This window comes from Chaetura pelagica, unplaced genomic scaffold (genome assembly GCF_000747805.2).
Source record: "Chaetura pelagica isolate M959 unplaced genomic scaffold, ChaPel_1.0 scaffold12, whole genome shotgun sequence".
Taxonomy (NCBI): Eukaryota; Metazoa; Chordata; class Aves; order Apodiformes; family Apodidae; genus Chaetura; species Chaetura pelagica.
In genome coordinates this window covers 665,520-679,580 of record NW_009952801.1, presented here as the reverse complement: position 1 = coordinate 679,580, position 14,061 = coordinate 665,520, and the positions used below count along the sequence as shown (strand labels likewise).

General features: G+C 37.5%; 1 protein-coding gene across 3 annotated transcripts in view; it reads right to left on the bottom strand.

Moving 5' to 3' along the window:
- Positions 1-14,061, bottom strand: part of PPP1R9A (protein phosphatase 1, regulatory subunit 9A) — a 134,118-nt gene that overhangs the window by 13,147 nt on the left and 106,910 nt on the right. For 2 of the 3 annotated variants that reach the window (XM_009994913.1, XM_009994914.1), the window contains exons 7-11: positions 10,975-11,028; positions 8,452-8,681; positions 6,904-7,000; positions 6,609-6,780; positions 2,256-2,413 (exon numbers count right to left, since the gene is read on the bottom strand). In XM_009994913.1, the coding sequence (XP_009993215.1) occupies positions 2,256-2,413; positions 6,609-6,780; positions 6,904-7,000; positions 8,452-8,681; positions 10,975-11,028 (711 nt within the window). Of the gene's footprint in view, positions 1-1,383; positions 1,685-2,255; positions 2,414-6,608; positions 6,781-6,903; positions 7,001-8,451; positions 8,682-10,974; positions 11,029-14,061 lie in introns of all 3 variants that reach the window. The other variant, XM_009994912.1, reaches the window with a different exon arrangement.

Genomic DNA, 14,061 nt, shown 5'->3' with positions numbered 1-14,061 from the left:
GAAAGAGTGATACAGTGGCTAGAATATAATACCCTATTCCTTATGCTACAAGGCTAGTCTCCACTGAATTTTTACCAATGTATTTTACATACATCAGTTGGAAAAGCAGGATTTATGACTTCACTGGTAAACCAATAATCCATTCAAACTCAAGTATGAGCTTGAAAGTCACATTCTTATGTTCACACTCTTATTTTTACTTACAAAATATAATACAACTTACAAAATGAATATAACTTTGATTCATTAACAATCATACAATTATCAACTATGCAATTAGACTAGTAATTTTAGAACCCATGTAAAAATGCGAGCATATATTAACCTGTCCTGACCTATTAAAAAAAACTTGATTAATCTGCCTTAGGAATCTGTGTGAAATCCCCGTAGGAAGATGAAGGAATAAGAGGTTGTGAATCACTGGTTTCTTTTCAGACACACAGACAAATAAATATCCTCAACAAATTGTTCTTTGCAGTTAATTTAAGTAAGGCAAAATCTGGTATGAATCTAACCAGACCTATTCCTGCAGTCCTCACTTCTAAACCATTTTTATAATGTATTTTAGCTAATGTGACAGTTAGAGAATGCAAGGTGCATAGTTAAAAATGCTGAAGTTGTGTAAAATGCTAATTTTTACTTCACAAGGCATCTGAAAAGCAGGGCTCAATATTCTGTGCCATATTGTACTGTTAATGCATTTAATAAATCGGTATCTAAGATACGAACCTGACCTAGGAATGACTGCATCATGTTTTATCCAGCTTACATTTAAAGAAGCTGAATTAAATAAATAACAATGTAGGCAAACTCTGCACCAAATTATTCATTTTTTTTTTTCTGTAAAAGAAAAGTCTCCAGGCACTAACCTCTTGTTTAGTGTAGACTATGCCACCTCTCAGCAATTAAAAGCCACGAACTGTTATTCTTGCTTTGCACTCCTTTCCCTACCATCCAGAAAAACCCCTCCAGCAGTGCCAAAATCACATAATTCAAGTAAGTACGCTGTGTTTAGCATGCTTCTGATAAAGGAAAGTCCCAAGGTCCAATACATTTGTTGTTGTTGTTTTGTTTTTAAACAAAATACAATATTTTCTTATAGGCAATTTCTCCCTACCTATTTTCAGTGAGTTCTAAGAAAGAAAACAAAAAAGAAAATCATCATAGAATGGTTTTGGTTGGAAAGGAAGCCATTCCCAAAATTTTATTGTTTTCTTATACCATCATATAAGGTGACTTAATTTTTTTTACTTCCAGGTAGGCAAAAGAAGTTACAAGATTATGGCCTTCTAGTTGCTAACGTCCTACTACACAACAGAAGTTGATAAAGTAGATTTAAGTGAGCAAAATGATGTATCAATTTATTGTAAAAAATAGTAATACCTTTATACTGTAAAATTTTCCTGCCAGCTGGGTGATGCAGAGGAGATGCTTCAGAGCTGTGCCCAGATTTTGAAGGAGAGGAAAGTGGAGTGTCTCCCCAAGCATGTGGGGGAAGGACACCTCCTTTGTGGTGCTGTCCTTCTTCTTGGTTTTCAGTTAGGTTGTCAAGTGAGATTGCTGCACTGCTAGCCACAGGGGAGAGGGAGGAAGCACCAGAATCTGATGCTGGTGAGGATGCTCTCATGCAAAAGGGCAGTGGTGATTTTGAAATGTGCATGGGACTACTGTAACTGTTTGATGGCTGTTGGTATAAGAGATTATAAAGCAGGTTATACCATTTAGTAACCAATCAGAGCAAGGTTTACTTTGAACATGCAATTCTTTTATTCATTATTTAGCCTTCTATTTGTATGAAATGCTTTAACTATACATGCTATTACCTTTTGATACCACACACAGTGTTGTTTATTGGTATTTGCTTTCAGACAGAAGTTGGAATAAGACAAAACAATGAGTGAATATCATATCAACTGTGTTAACAAGTTAACAAATAGAGGAATGCACAATTCAAATTCCTTTCACTTCCTGCATAAATGAAAGGACCCACTGCATTATAAAGCACACATAAACCAGGAAGCCCCAGATTCCTGTTAAAAAAAAAGCCACAAGAAAAAAACCCAACAAAACAGGTGTGTTGACTCAAAAGAGATTGGACTTGCACATCACTCAAGGATATACACAGCATACTGGCCACAGAGGGATAAATACTGCCTGTGCTACGATGACAGGACAAAAACAGAGGATAAAATTACTTACAGGGGCAACCTAGCACTCCATAGGAAGCCAGATAGAGAGGGTAGAGTCCTTCTCACCTTTCGTTCAAGGCTGTCCTCTCCATCAGTTGAACTGATGCTGTCATACAGCCTTGTTCTAGAAGGCCTCTGTCGCTTGTTCTTCACTGAAAGCTGAGCTCGAGTCTTCAGAGCTTTGGAGTCCAGTCTCTCTGTTTCTGGCACTGCTTCATTGAAATCTGTATGGAAACAGGATTTGATGCTATTTAACAAAAGAATTTTGGACTACTTTTTCCTAAGACAGTGCTGCAATTTTGAGTACATGCACTTTACCCCTTTTACTTGTACCCGTATCTTTGTAACTGTTTAAGTACACACAGAGTGGTACAGGTTGTACTCAAACAATCAGATAACCAACCATTTGTGACTGGATTGCTTTACAGGCAGCCTTTCACAGGATTATGGTACAAGTGTTAAACTCATTCCTTTGCACCTTCAGTGAAACAGGTTGCTTGTTCTATCACACTGTCAATCTCAGGAGGGGACAGAGGAATCCCAGTTCTTCTCTGGATTCTCAGGTCATCTTTTGTTCAAAAGTTCTATGTGACAATACAAATAAGGTGCCCCTGTTGCTCACCTCAAACCATCTGCAAGTAAAAGCATCTTTTTATTAGCACTTGTCAGTCTCATTTGTTACATCCTCCCTTGCCACATAGTCCTTTGAAGCTTTGAACTCTGAAGTAAAACATCTCTGTTAGCATCAACCATTGTGATCCTTCTTACATAGAGATGTGTATGAGTGACCTAACACAAATACAGCCTTGTCTCACTTGCACTTCGATCACACCAGAAGACACTGCCAAGCCTCTTTCCTTAACCAGAATTCTAGGGGATACAATCATCACTGTGATTGTCACCATCTACTGCAGTTGTCTGGTTTCAACTTTCCAACAGCAACACACTTAAAATCATTAGCAAGGCAGTGTTACAGTTTTTCAGGAAGAACCACAAGTGCTGAAATATATTTTCAGGGCAACCAGCTGTTAGTGATATTGCATAAAGTTTATCATGACAGTAAAAATGAAGTTAAAGTAATCCATCGAGAAGGTCCAAGAAAGGCACTCTGAATCACAACTGCTCAAGGCAGGACTGGGAAAGAGCCTGTACAATGCAACAATGAAACCACCTTGCCTGTCTAGGTTCAAAGCCACCATATTCCTGAATGTCCTGTGAGCAAAGTATGTTTTATATATGGCATAGAGCCAAATAGAGCCACCATAACTGAACTCTTCTTAGCTATCAATCATCCACTCAAAATGAAATCTGAGCATTTCAACAATTGTAACATTTTACAAAGCTGAAGGAAGACAAAACACATTTTAAAAGGTGTTTTTGCATTTTACACCAACAGGGAATAGAATCTTTATGGTTTTACTTTTTTTTTTTTTTTTTCCCCCCCCAATCCTCATAGTATAAATTAATCCAGAATCCACTAGACTTATTTATTTGTCTAAGTACTGCACTCACAGAATCACAGATTTGTTCTTGTTGGGAAAGACTTTTAAGATCAACAAGTCAATTGTTAACCTAACTCTACTGAGTTCATGCTAAACCAGGTCCCTGAGCACCACATCCACATGGCCTTTAAACTTCTCTAGGGATGGTGATTCAACCACCTCCTTGGGCAGCCTGTTCCAGTTTAGCAACCCTTTCAGTCAAGAAGCTTCCTCTAATATCCAATCTCAAACTCCTCTGGCACAACTTGAGTCTGTTTCTTCTTGTTTTATCACTTGTTACTTGGGAGATGAGATCGATTTCCCTCTCATTCCAACCTCCTTTCAGGGAGTTGTAGAGAGCAATAAGGTCTCCTCTCAGCCTCCTAATGTCCAGACTGAACACCCCCAGTTCCCTCAGCCACTCCTCGTAGTACTTGTGCTCCAGATTCTTTACCAGCTCCACTGCCCTCCTCTGGGCTCACTCCAATACCTCAATGCCAGAGGTATTGCTATTTAACAGAAAAAGGAAGGGCTACAGAAATCTGTTTAAAACCCTGGATAAGACTAGTATGGCCCTAAACATCAAACAGAAAAGTCATATATGGCCAAGAGAAAAACAAGTACGTGCTTGGTGGCTGCTCCAACAATAGATTAATTCCTGTTCTTATGACATCACTGTGCAGCTAAATCACAAAACAAGTGCACTCCTAAGGCTCTCACAGGCTGAACTCCCCCACCCCCTGCCAGCAAGGGGCCTAACAGAGCCATAACAAACTGATTAATTGGAAGCTGATCTTACAGACATTTTTGCTTTAAACAAATATAAACAGAGACCTCTTAGCCTCACTGAAGCCAATGAAGAAACTCCAGCCAACTTGAGCAAAGCTGAAATTTTTCCCATTGCGTTCCATGGCATCCAGACCCTCAGCCTCAGAGAATGTGATTTCACCAAGGTGGAACCACTCAGTGACCTGCCACCACCAAAATGGAGAGCTCTTGCTCTCCCTCCTGCTGTCCCAACCCTTTCTGAGAGACACCCTCCCAACCTCTCCAGGATTTCGACTGTAGCTTCCTGATTCAAATTACTGACCCAGGAGAAACTGTCCAATTTTGGCCTGATACTACAACATTTTCCCCTCTTAGATCAGTTTTCTGTTGTTTCAGTGAATCAGTGTGTGCACAGAAGTGTGTAAGTGCTGGAACAGGGTAATGGAAGAGGCAGAACCAGGCAGCTGGACAAAGGCAGGGATGGTGTAGAGTCTCCCATTTCAACAGTAATGCAAGTGTATCAATTGAGAAATATAATTTGAAAGTACTGACATGCAGAGTTTTAATGCTTTACAAAGAGTTTTCTAAGTTTTAGGAAAAATTTCACAAATTATTTTTTTTAAATGTAGAAATTCCTGGATTTCAGCTCTTGAGCCACATGTATGTGTTGACATTGTTACAACAGTAAGTGTAACCACGATTATTGTGAGTCAGGTAAAGGAAATACTTTCTTCTCCCTAATACAAATTTCTGACAGTACTTCTGTTAAGAGGATTGTAAGTATTAAATAAACACTTATTTAGTCTCTATGTCAAAAACACAGACTTTCTTGTCATCCTGACAACTCCTTTTGAACTTCAGAGATTTCAGAACAATAAACACTTGCTAGAAAGAAATAGCTCTGTGAAGTTTCAGGGAAATCAATTCCACAAGGTCTGCAGATCACCCAAATACCATTTCAACAGGACTACCTCTTTAATACACATGCTTTGTGTATAATGTAATTAATATTGATCTTTTTGTGGAGCAATATTCAGTTTGGGTTCACACATGAAATAACTGCTAAAATATCAATTTTAATAAAACATCTCTGTGCTTGCTAGAAATTAATTTACTTGGTAATGTAATGTATTTTTTTCACCAGAATAACAAGTAATATTATCGTTTATTGAAAACTAAAATCTGTACAGGAACAGGGTCTGGTGCTCCCTTATCAGAACCCAAACACCTACAAACCCCTGATTTCACAGAAGTTACTAAATACACAGTAAGTGTTGCTCCTGCACCAAGCAATTTTGTTCCAAGGCTGAAGACCCAAAACGTGCTTTAATTCTGCATGTAATTTAAGAGTGAGAAGCCATTTTACAATCACAGAACTAAAGCTGTGGAAATCATGTAATTATGTGTGTGTTTTCACTGGCACAGCCTGAAAAATGGGAATTATCCTTTCTGTGCAAAACAAGTAAAGGCTACAGTCACCACGCTGACAGCACCTATCCAGATCTCTGTTGCCACAAATTGTTTTGGCTCTTTGGTGATATAGAACAAAGTCTTACAAGTTTATGAAGTAAATCCGGCTGTGCTACGGCTGAATAGGATTTTTAATTAATGTGCTAAGAAAGAATTGGCATTTTATTCACAAAAAGTTCCATCCTGAGAAATGGTGAGTGCCACCTACATGGTTCCTTTTGATGTCTGTAACAAGGTGAGATCAGAACCTGCAGAGATCCATTCAAAATGATAGATTTAACACTGTTTTTCTCATTCTGGTGACTTTGTTCTTGTTTGATCTTTGGTGGCTGGGTAATTAAAGACAGATTTAGGAACACAAGAGAAAATACAATTTGGTCCTACTTAATTAACATAACAGAACCATTGAATTAAACCTAACTGTTGATGACATCCCACTGAAAGCTTTAGGAAATCAATAACAATCTTTGCTTTATTAGCACTTAGTCACCTCCATTTCTTTAAGTATATATATTGTACAGCTATTCTGGGTCCCTATATTTGCATTATTTGGTAGAACCCTGGTACAGTTGTCATTAGATACTAAATTTCAGAAAACTAACAACATCTCCACATTATTAATTGTTTCTTTTAAATCTTAAAGTGTAACCATTCTATTTACATACATATTGATATAAGTTATGGTTTGGTTCAAACAAACCTTGATTTAAGCCATCCAGACAGGACACTTGCTTGGTATCTAGATTTTCCACTGGGTCTCCTCTAGAGACTTCTCCAAAAGATGTCTGCCTTTCAAAAATGTTGTTGTTATTGTTAACCTGGCTCCCGTTTTGCTTCATGAGCCTGAAAACTTCTGCTTCCAAATCTCGTATCTGAAAGAAATACAACACAGTGTTACCTGCAAGACACACACTCCCCTCTGCAAGATACAGGGTTTTCCAGGATATCAGACAGAATGATCTCATTCTAGAAATATGAGAGCAAGTACTACTTACACGAGCTTGTAAGCCTTGGACCTCTGCAAGGTGTGCTTTCTCCAAATCTTCTATTTTCTTCCGTTCAGCTTCCTGGCGTTTGATGAAGTCAAGTTCTCTTAGGGAAAAAAAAAAAGAAAAGATGTATTTGCTGTCGTCAAATAGATCAGATTCAAACAGGAAATAAAATGTTCTGATATATCTTAAACTGTGCATCAGAAAAATCTGTCCTTAACAAATATTTTATTACTAACCTCGTAAGTAGTATGAAACTGTAATTAGGATAAAAACCTAAATAACTACATCATCTAAGTGAATATGCTAGGAGAATTTATAAAAATGGTAAGAGGGATTTATCTGAAAAAAAAAAAATCTCAGTTGTTTTAACTGATCATCAGAACAGTTAAACTAATTTTTTAATCACCTGTATTTACAATTAAAACGACAGTAGCTTAGTTTATGCTGTGCTTTGTTGTCGGGAATGGAGCAAAACCAGTGTTTGATTAGAGTATGACTGCAGCCTTCACAGAAAGGACATTCCTAAGTTTCCAGGTACAAAGCTTATTTTCTAGTAAACTATAAGGAAATTTGTTAGATACTTTAGGAGTCTCAAATAGTTTTAAACAACTGCCTAGATATTTTACTAATATAAAGTATAATAATAACAGAAAGGCTTTCCGAGCTCATTCTACCTATTTTCCCTATTTCTTCTTATTTTTGAAAATCTAAGATGTTAGTGATAGAAAGCACAAACAATGCCAGCTAGTTCTGGAACAGTCACAAATTACAAGATTGGAAATTACATTTTGACTATCTAAAACCCTTTTTAGTGGGACAGGATATTCACTTCTGCATTCCCAGCTGTTACTTTATATTGCATATGTTGTTATGTTTTGAGTTTTCTTCTTTTAATGAGTATATTTCAGCAGAAAATGAAAAGGTTGCTGCAATAAAAGAAATCTGGGGAAATGGAAGCTGTTATAGAAATATAAGATGTTTTTATTCTTGCTAGCCATCGGGGAGAGGGGACCACATGAAACAGGGGGGGACACGAAATCATCAGTTAGCTCAACTCAGCTCAAACATTCTTGGCATCTACAAGAAGAAGAAAAATAAAATGTAAAAAGTAACAAAACAATTTTCTTTCTGATGTTACATTAGTAGACAGCAAGAGTGAATCCAGCTGACACAATACCAATATAAATTGCTGCAAATCTTGCTAATCAAATGCTTTACTGTGATTACTCCTGATTATTTGCAATCACATTGAGTTATCTAGTGATTCTGAAACATTCCAATCTGGAATACTACATACTAAGTATTCATTTAGTTATAGTATTACTATTCAACAATACTGAACTAATACTTGAGTACCACTAACATTTTTCCATAATAAAGAGCCTGTGTTTTTCACACACACAGAAAAAAAAAAGGAAAAAAAAAAAAAAGAGAAAAAACAATGTTTACCTTACAGGTGTTTAATAGTGGGTTTCATATTTCAAAATACATCACATATATGTTTCCTATCTGGCCACTAAGTCATTTGCTGAGCCTGGCGTAGCTGCTTACTTTTGCTGAAAATCCTTGATTAATTTCTTTGCCTTGTTATATTTCTTCTCCAGAGCCTGATACTGGCTTTGCGTCTCCTTGAGGTGCTCATTCACCGTGTGACACAGGGTTTGGGCCTCAATCCAGTAACTCTCTAATTTCATCATCCTTTCCTTATTCTCCTCAATGTTCTGCTGGAGTTGGGTCTTCTCCAATTCCCACCTCACCTTCTCGTTCTCAGCAGCCTGCAGCTGAGGAAGGGTGGAGATGCCAGTCAGTAAACACGTGCAAAGTGCAGCCTAATCATTTAGGATGAATTCAAACAACATAAATAGTGAAATTCAGTGAATGAATAGCTATAAAAGTAATATGCTAGCAGTGAAAAGAGCATTCAAAGACAAGGAACACAAGCTGATATGTACATTATTCTTCCTCATAAAATGAAATAGAAGCTTTGCTCTGTGTAGGCAGAGCAGCCTCTGGGATCTCTAGGATATACTAACAGGCTTTAAAAATGTATATTGCAGGGGATGTTCAGGCAAACTGCAGCAATCAGCACTGGGGTTGCATTTTGCTCTCTGCATCTGACCCGGGTGTAACAGAACATTCACACACTTTTATATAATGAGAACTCTTATTTTAGAGGGAATCTGATTTCCAGGTTCTATATTTCATTTAAGAGCAATTTAGAAAACAATAGGGAAAAACCCAATTGCATCTAATCTAGCTATCTGCTTTTTTTTACCCAAATTACAAATTCTATTGAATTCTAACGATGTCTGTTTTCATGTAATAATGTTAATCTAGAAAGCCAAACAAAAGAGGCTTAAGTATAACACAAAATGTAACATCGGGTCATAACCTAGAACCTTTTTTCATTTAACCAAGCAGAGTTTGCATCCAATAATGAAACTACACTAGAACTACTACTAGGATAAAGAAAACCTGTTGTATTTTACGCTTGTTTTCGTTAAACTTGGTCACTGAGTTGTAAGGAGCTGATATGAAAAGAAAAATATGCCCTCACTTGAAGATTTCAGGTGCTAATTCTGCCAATCACATCAGCACTGCTTCACTGCTCCATCACAGTTCCACTGTGAGTTCCACTATTTGGCACCAATGAAGTCCAATGACTTTTTCCAAGTGGCTTTATAGAAGTTCAAATTTTACTGTGGAGTTTATTATAAACCTTCGCTCATTTGCTATTTTTTTTGCTAGGCTTCTCACTTCCTAGCAGGACCTAGTTCTAGTTCTGAATGTTTGGTGCTGGGTAAAGGCAGGGTTGGTCCAGCAGCTTGCATATTTTAGCTCACAGAATTTATGCAAAACAAAAAATGCCTTAACATCCTTGTTTACTTATCAAGACTATTTCATTTGCTCTAGGCAGTTCTGCTGGCATCAAAGATGACGCACACAGAAAGAAAATAACTTGTTTGCAGTTTTATTAACAATATTCCTAAACTTGCCACATTTTCTTGAGATCTCTTCAAAACACTAGGTAAAGAACTCCAACAAAAAAGGGAACATTAACCTTAATCTTGCAAATGGATTTGCACGGATGAATGTTTACACCCACACATCACTGCTATGAAGTCAATGGGGCAAAGATTTCTGACTTTCTGAACTAAACCAGAAACTGTCGTTAAAGAAAACAGATTCACCTTGAATTTTTTTTAACAATAATCAATGCAGATTTGATAAATAATATGCAAAATACACCAATTTTGAGCATAACAGTTGTGCAAACAGTTGCTAGAAAGAAATAACAACCAAAATATTTTACTGAAGTACAATTTTCTCTTTGTCTTTTTATTTGCTTTATAATGTATTCAAACTCAAAGAGATGTCATTATAAAAGCTAATATTACTCAGCAAATGGATTACGAGTTGAGGTCCCATAAAGGTTATCCTCCTACAAAAAATCCAATTTCTTTTTATTGCAATAGCAAATTCGATCTAACAAATAGCTACCGATTGTGAGATGATGTTTTCTGTTAAACTGGTAAGCTTTTTCCTTTCTAGAATATCGTTCAAAAGGAACTGCAGCAAGATGAAACAGCTCTTTTTCTTCTGTATATAAAAAAGTAATTTTTATTAAGTACCTATAAATAAATGAATTTCTTAACAAATAATGCCAAAAAAAGGAAATAACATGCCCAAGATATTTTACCATCACTTGCAAATAAATCCTTACTAACCTAGATTTGAATATTCAATCAAAATAGAATTTAAACAGCCAAAAAAATGCATTAGAATTGTAAAACTAGAAACCTGCCATTTAGCAATTATTATACCCCTTAAAATGTATGTTTAACAGAAGCTACTCAAGTTGGCAGTTTCTCTTAACAGCAGCACTTAAGATTTTACTTGAAACTTTGAATAGAGAATATACACCGAGACAAGATTTAGCTGAGCCACTGTGCTTCCTAATCAGTCTCTAATAAGGACGTTGACTTCTCCACCCACATCCAGATATATGTCTTCAGATCTGATTTTGCATGAGAGGAAAAACCCAGCATGTATTAACCATACATTGATTCTTACCTTTGTCTTCAGCTTCTGAATTTCAGCTTCTGTAACTGCATGTTTGATTTGCAACTAAAATGGAAAATATAAAATAAACAAGTGAAGTCACAGAGAGTACTCCAGTATTTTTAAAGCCTGTGCTGCAAGTTGAATACCTTATTACATAGCAGAAGGCCTTGAAGAGTGCTGCAGTGCAGTAGATTGTAAATTAAAATGTCTAGCTTGCAAAATGACTCAGTCTGTGCAACCTAATTAAAGATAGGATGCCATCTAACCACTCATAATTTCAAATCAGAACATCCAATCTGTTTAGCAAAACCAAATGTCTTATGCTGAGACCAAAAAAAAAAAAAAAAGATGTTATCCTGCTGGGCTTTGCTCTCCTCTGATATGAACGTGATATACATGCTAGTGCTGTCAGAAAGTCCCACTGCATTGATTGAAGCAGGCACATTACAAAAAAAACAAATACGGAAATAAGTGATTTAACAACACAAGAAGTCAGAAAAACCATGAGGCCAGATTCCACACAATTATTTGATGAAAAAAAGGTAAACTGATGCTATCCTGCTTCACTATTAGCTAGAGTTATGCTGCTCAAGCTAGCTAATCTCAATTGAGAGCAGTTACAAGGGGAAGCTGTAAAAAACAGGAAGCAGCATTCAAGCACAAAAACGATGGCAGGGAGATTAGGAGGCCAGGCAGGGGGCTAAAGGCTGCGGTTACATCACCAGCAGGGTGCCCCAGGGACAGGGCATCTGCACAGTGAAAGGGTCAGTGCCAAGGACCTGGCATCCACCTGCCCACTTCCTGGGGGAATTTCTTTTGGACTAACCTACATTAATCTCATCCTGTGGAGTGAATACTCATTAGCTCTTTGAATGTATTAGGCAACACCCTGAAACATCCTCAGTTTCACCCCAAAGGTCTGCGTTTTGCAGGCTCCCTCTGAAGTATGAGTGGAATCGTAGCATCAACAGCATGACCTTACTCCAAATGGGAATGATCACACACATGCACTCAGTACTGGTCTGCACCTGAAACTCTGCTTCTGTGTTATTCAAAGCAGGCAGCATGTGCCAACTTCTGACAGGTCTCAAAACTTTAAACATAAAGCACTGTTTAATCTGAATCAGTGACTTGGGGGTTTTGGGTTGAGGGCAAGGGCAATATCTGAATTACAGCCTGAGCTGGCACTGCAGTGGAGACAAAGCCTTTGTCCATTATTTATGAATACCAGGAAGAGCTACAGAAAAGCATATTTTACATGGGTTAATTCTCTTACAAGACTAACAAGAGCCTTCAGGAATAGTTTATGTTGAGCTAATGGAGTACACAAGGGAGTTGTACTGAACCAGAGATGATCATCTCTGGTGAAGTAACGACTACATTAATGAATACTGAACTGTTAGTAAAAAAATGTACAAATAATTAAATCGAGAAGTTCTGGAGGAAAGGAGTAATCTTCACAATAACAGGAGCTATCTCAGAGCTAGCAAGTACAAGTGAAATACCAAGCTACTTTTGAAATTCCTTTTTCATCGAACCTCTTCAATGCACTTCTTCTGGCACAGGAACTGCACACTCTCAGATGCAGTTTGGTTTGCACATCAGCCTTAACTGATCTAGTGAATAAACACAGTCCTTTCTGATGGAGAATTACTGAATTTAAGCTGGAAGAAACAAAGGAGATTCTGATGCATCTAGTTCTACCTGAGGAACAGTTGAAGAATCTCCTTTCCATGGCTCATTTCTTGGTTACTGTCTCCAGAGGAGACTGTAATCACTTCTTGTCCCCAGGATGTTACTTATGTTTTGCACTTTTTGACTTTGCACTGAGAAGTGTAATGAACCTTCAAGAGCTCAGTGAAAGCAGATGCAAGATCTCATTTCAAATTAAACCAGTCACTGAGTAGAACAGCTTACAGATACTTGTCAAGTGTGGTTCTACACCAGGTACACGAGCAGGTGGAACATGCAGTGGCCCTCCCTGAGCACAGAGCTAACCCATGGATCACTCAGAGGTCCTGAGCAAGGGCCACATGAGAGCAGGGCTGCTAGTCCAGCATGGAGAGATGCCAGTGCAGCTGTGAACAGGCCACTCAGCAGCCCTGGAACTGGTGTTAACAGCAAGAGATGCTACTCCAACCAGTAGACCAGAAGCTGAGAAGGAAATATACCTTTTCCCAATTACACATAGTAGAGGAAACTAAGGAGATACTTTGATTAGCATTAGCAGGAGGTTACATGGAATTTTTAAGCTTACTCAGTTCAACCTCTGATTTGCAATTTTCAGAGACTGAGAACTGTTTTTTCTCGTAATTCCAGTTCTGTTAGTAGTGAAAAATTATGAAAGAACCATCTCAAAATGTTATGGTGTTTATAAAGCGCCCTGGCCTTTGCTTAGTTCTGCTGCCTCATTGCTTTTGAGAGATAAAATCAGGGGAAGGATGGATGAGCAGACTTTGCCCTTTGTAGAGTTTATAATGAAATAAAAAGTCCAGGTCTCAAAGCCTTAGGCTACCTGCTTATAGTCCATTCCCATCTCTTCTGAAAACCCCACAAACCAGTAAGCAGCATTTAAACAGCTTATTAATGCATGTAAACCCCCTTCAAATTGTTGCATAAATGACAATCTGCTCAGGTACAGATGGTTTCAACAGTTATTTTTATACTCTCCTATTAAGTTAAAAAAAAAAAAAAAAAAGAAAGAATACTGAGCACCCAGTCAGATCATTGAATCAGTGCATGGTACAGCAGATCCCACTGAGGCAGAAGAAAAGACACTTCCCTGTCAAACAGGCCAATGTGTAGCTGGACATCATTTTTTTTTTTTCTTTCTTTTTTGATAGAACTAATTATGCTTGCAGAATAGATGAGAAACACTAACATTTATGGGTTAGAAATACATACATTCATACATACATTTATGGGTTAGACTGAAAAACAGGCAAGGTCAATTGTTTGGCAAGGAAACTGGTCTCCCCAGGTACAAGTTTTAAAGCAAGTTTTCTAATAGGAAAACAGAAACACCTTACTCCATGTCCCATATAATGCCAGATGGATCCTTGGCAGATACTATTTTTTATTTTTATCTTTTCTAAG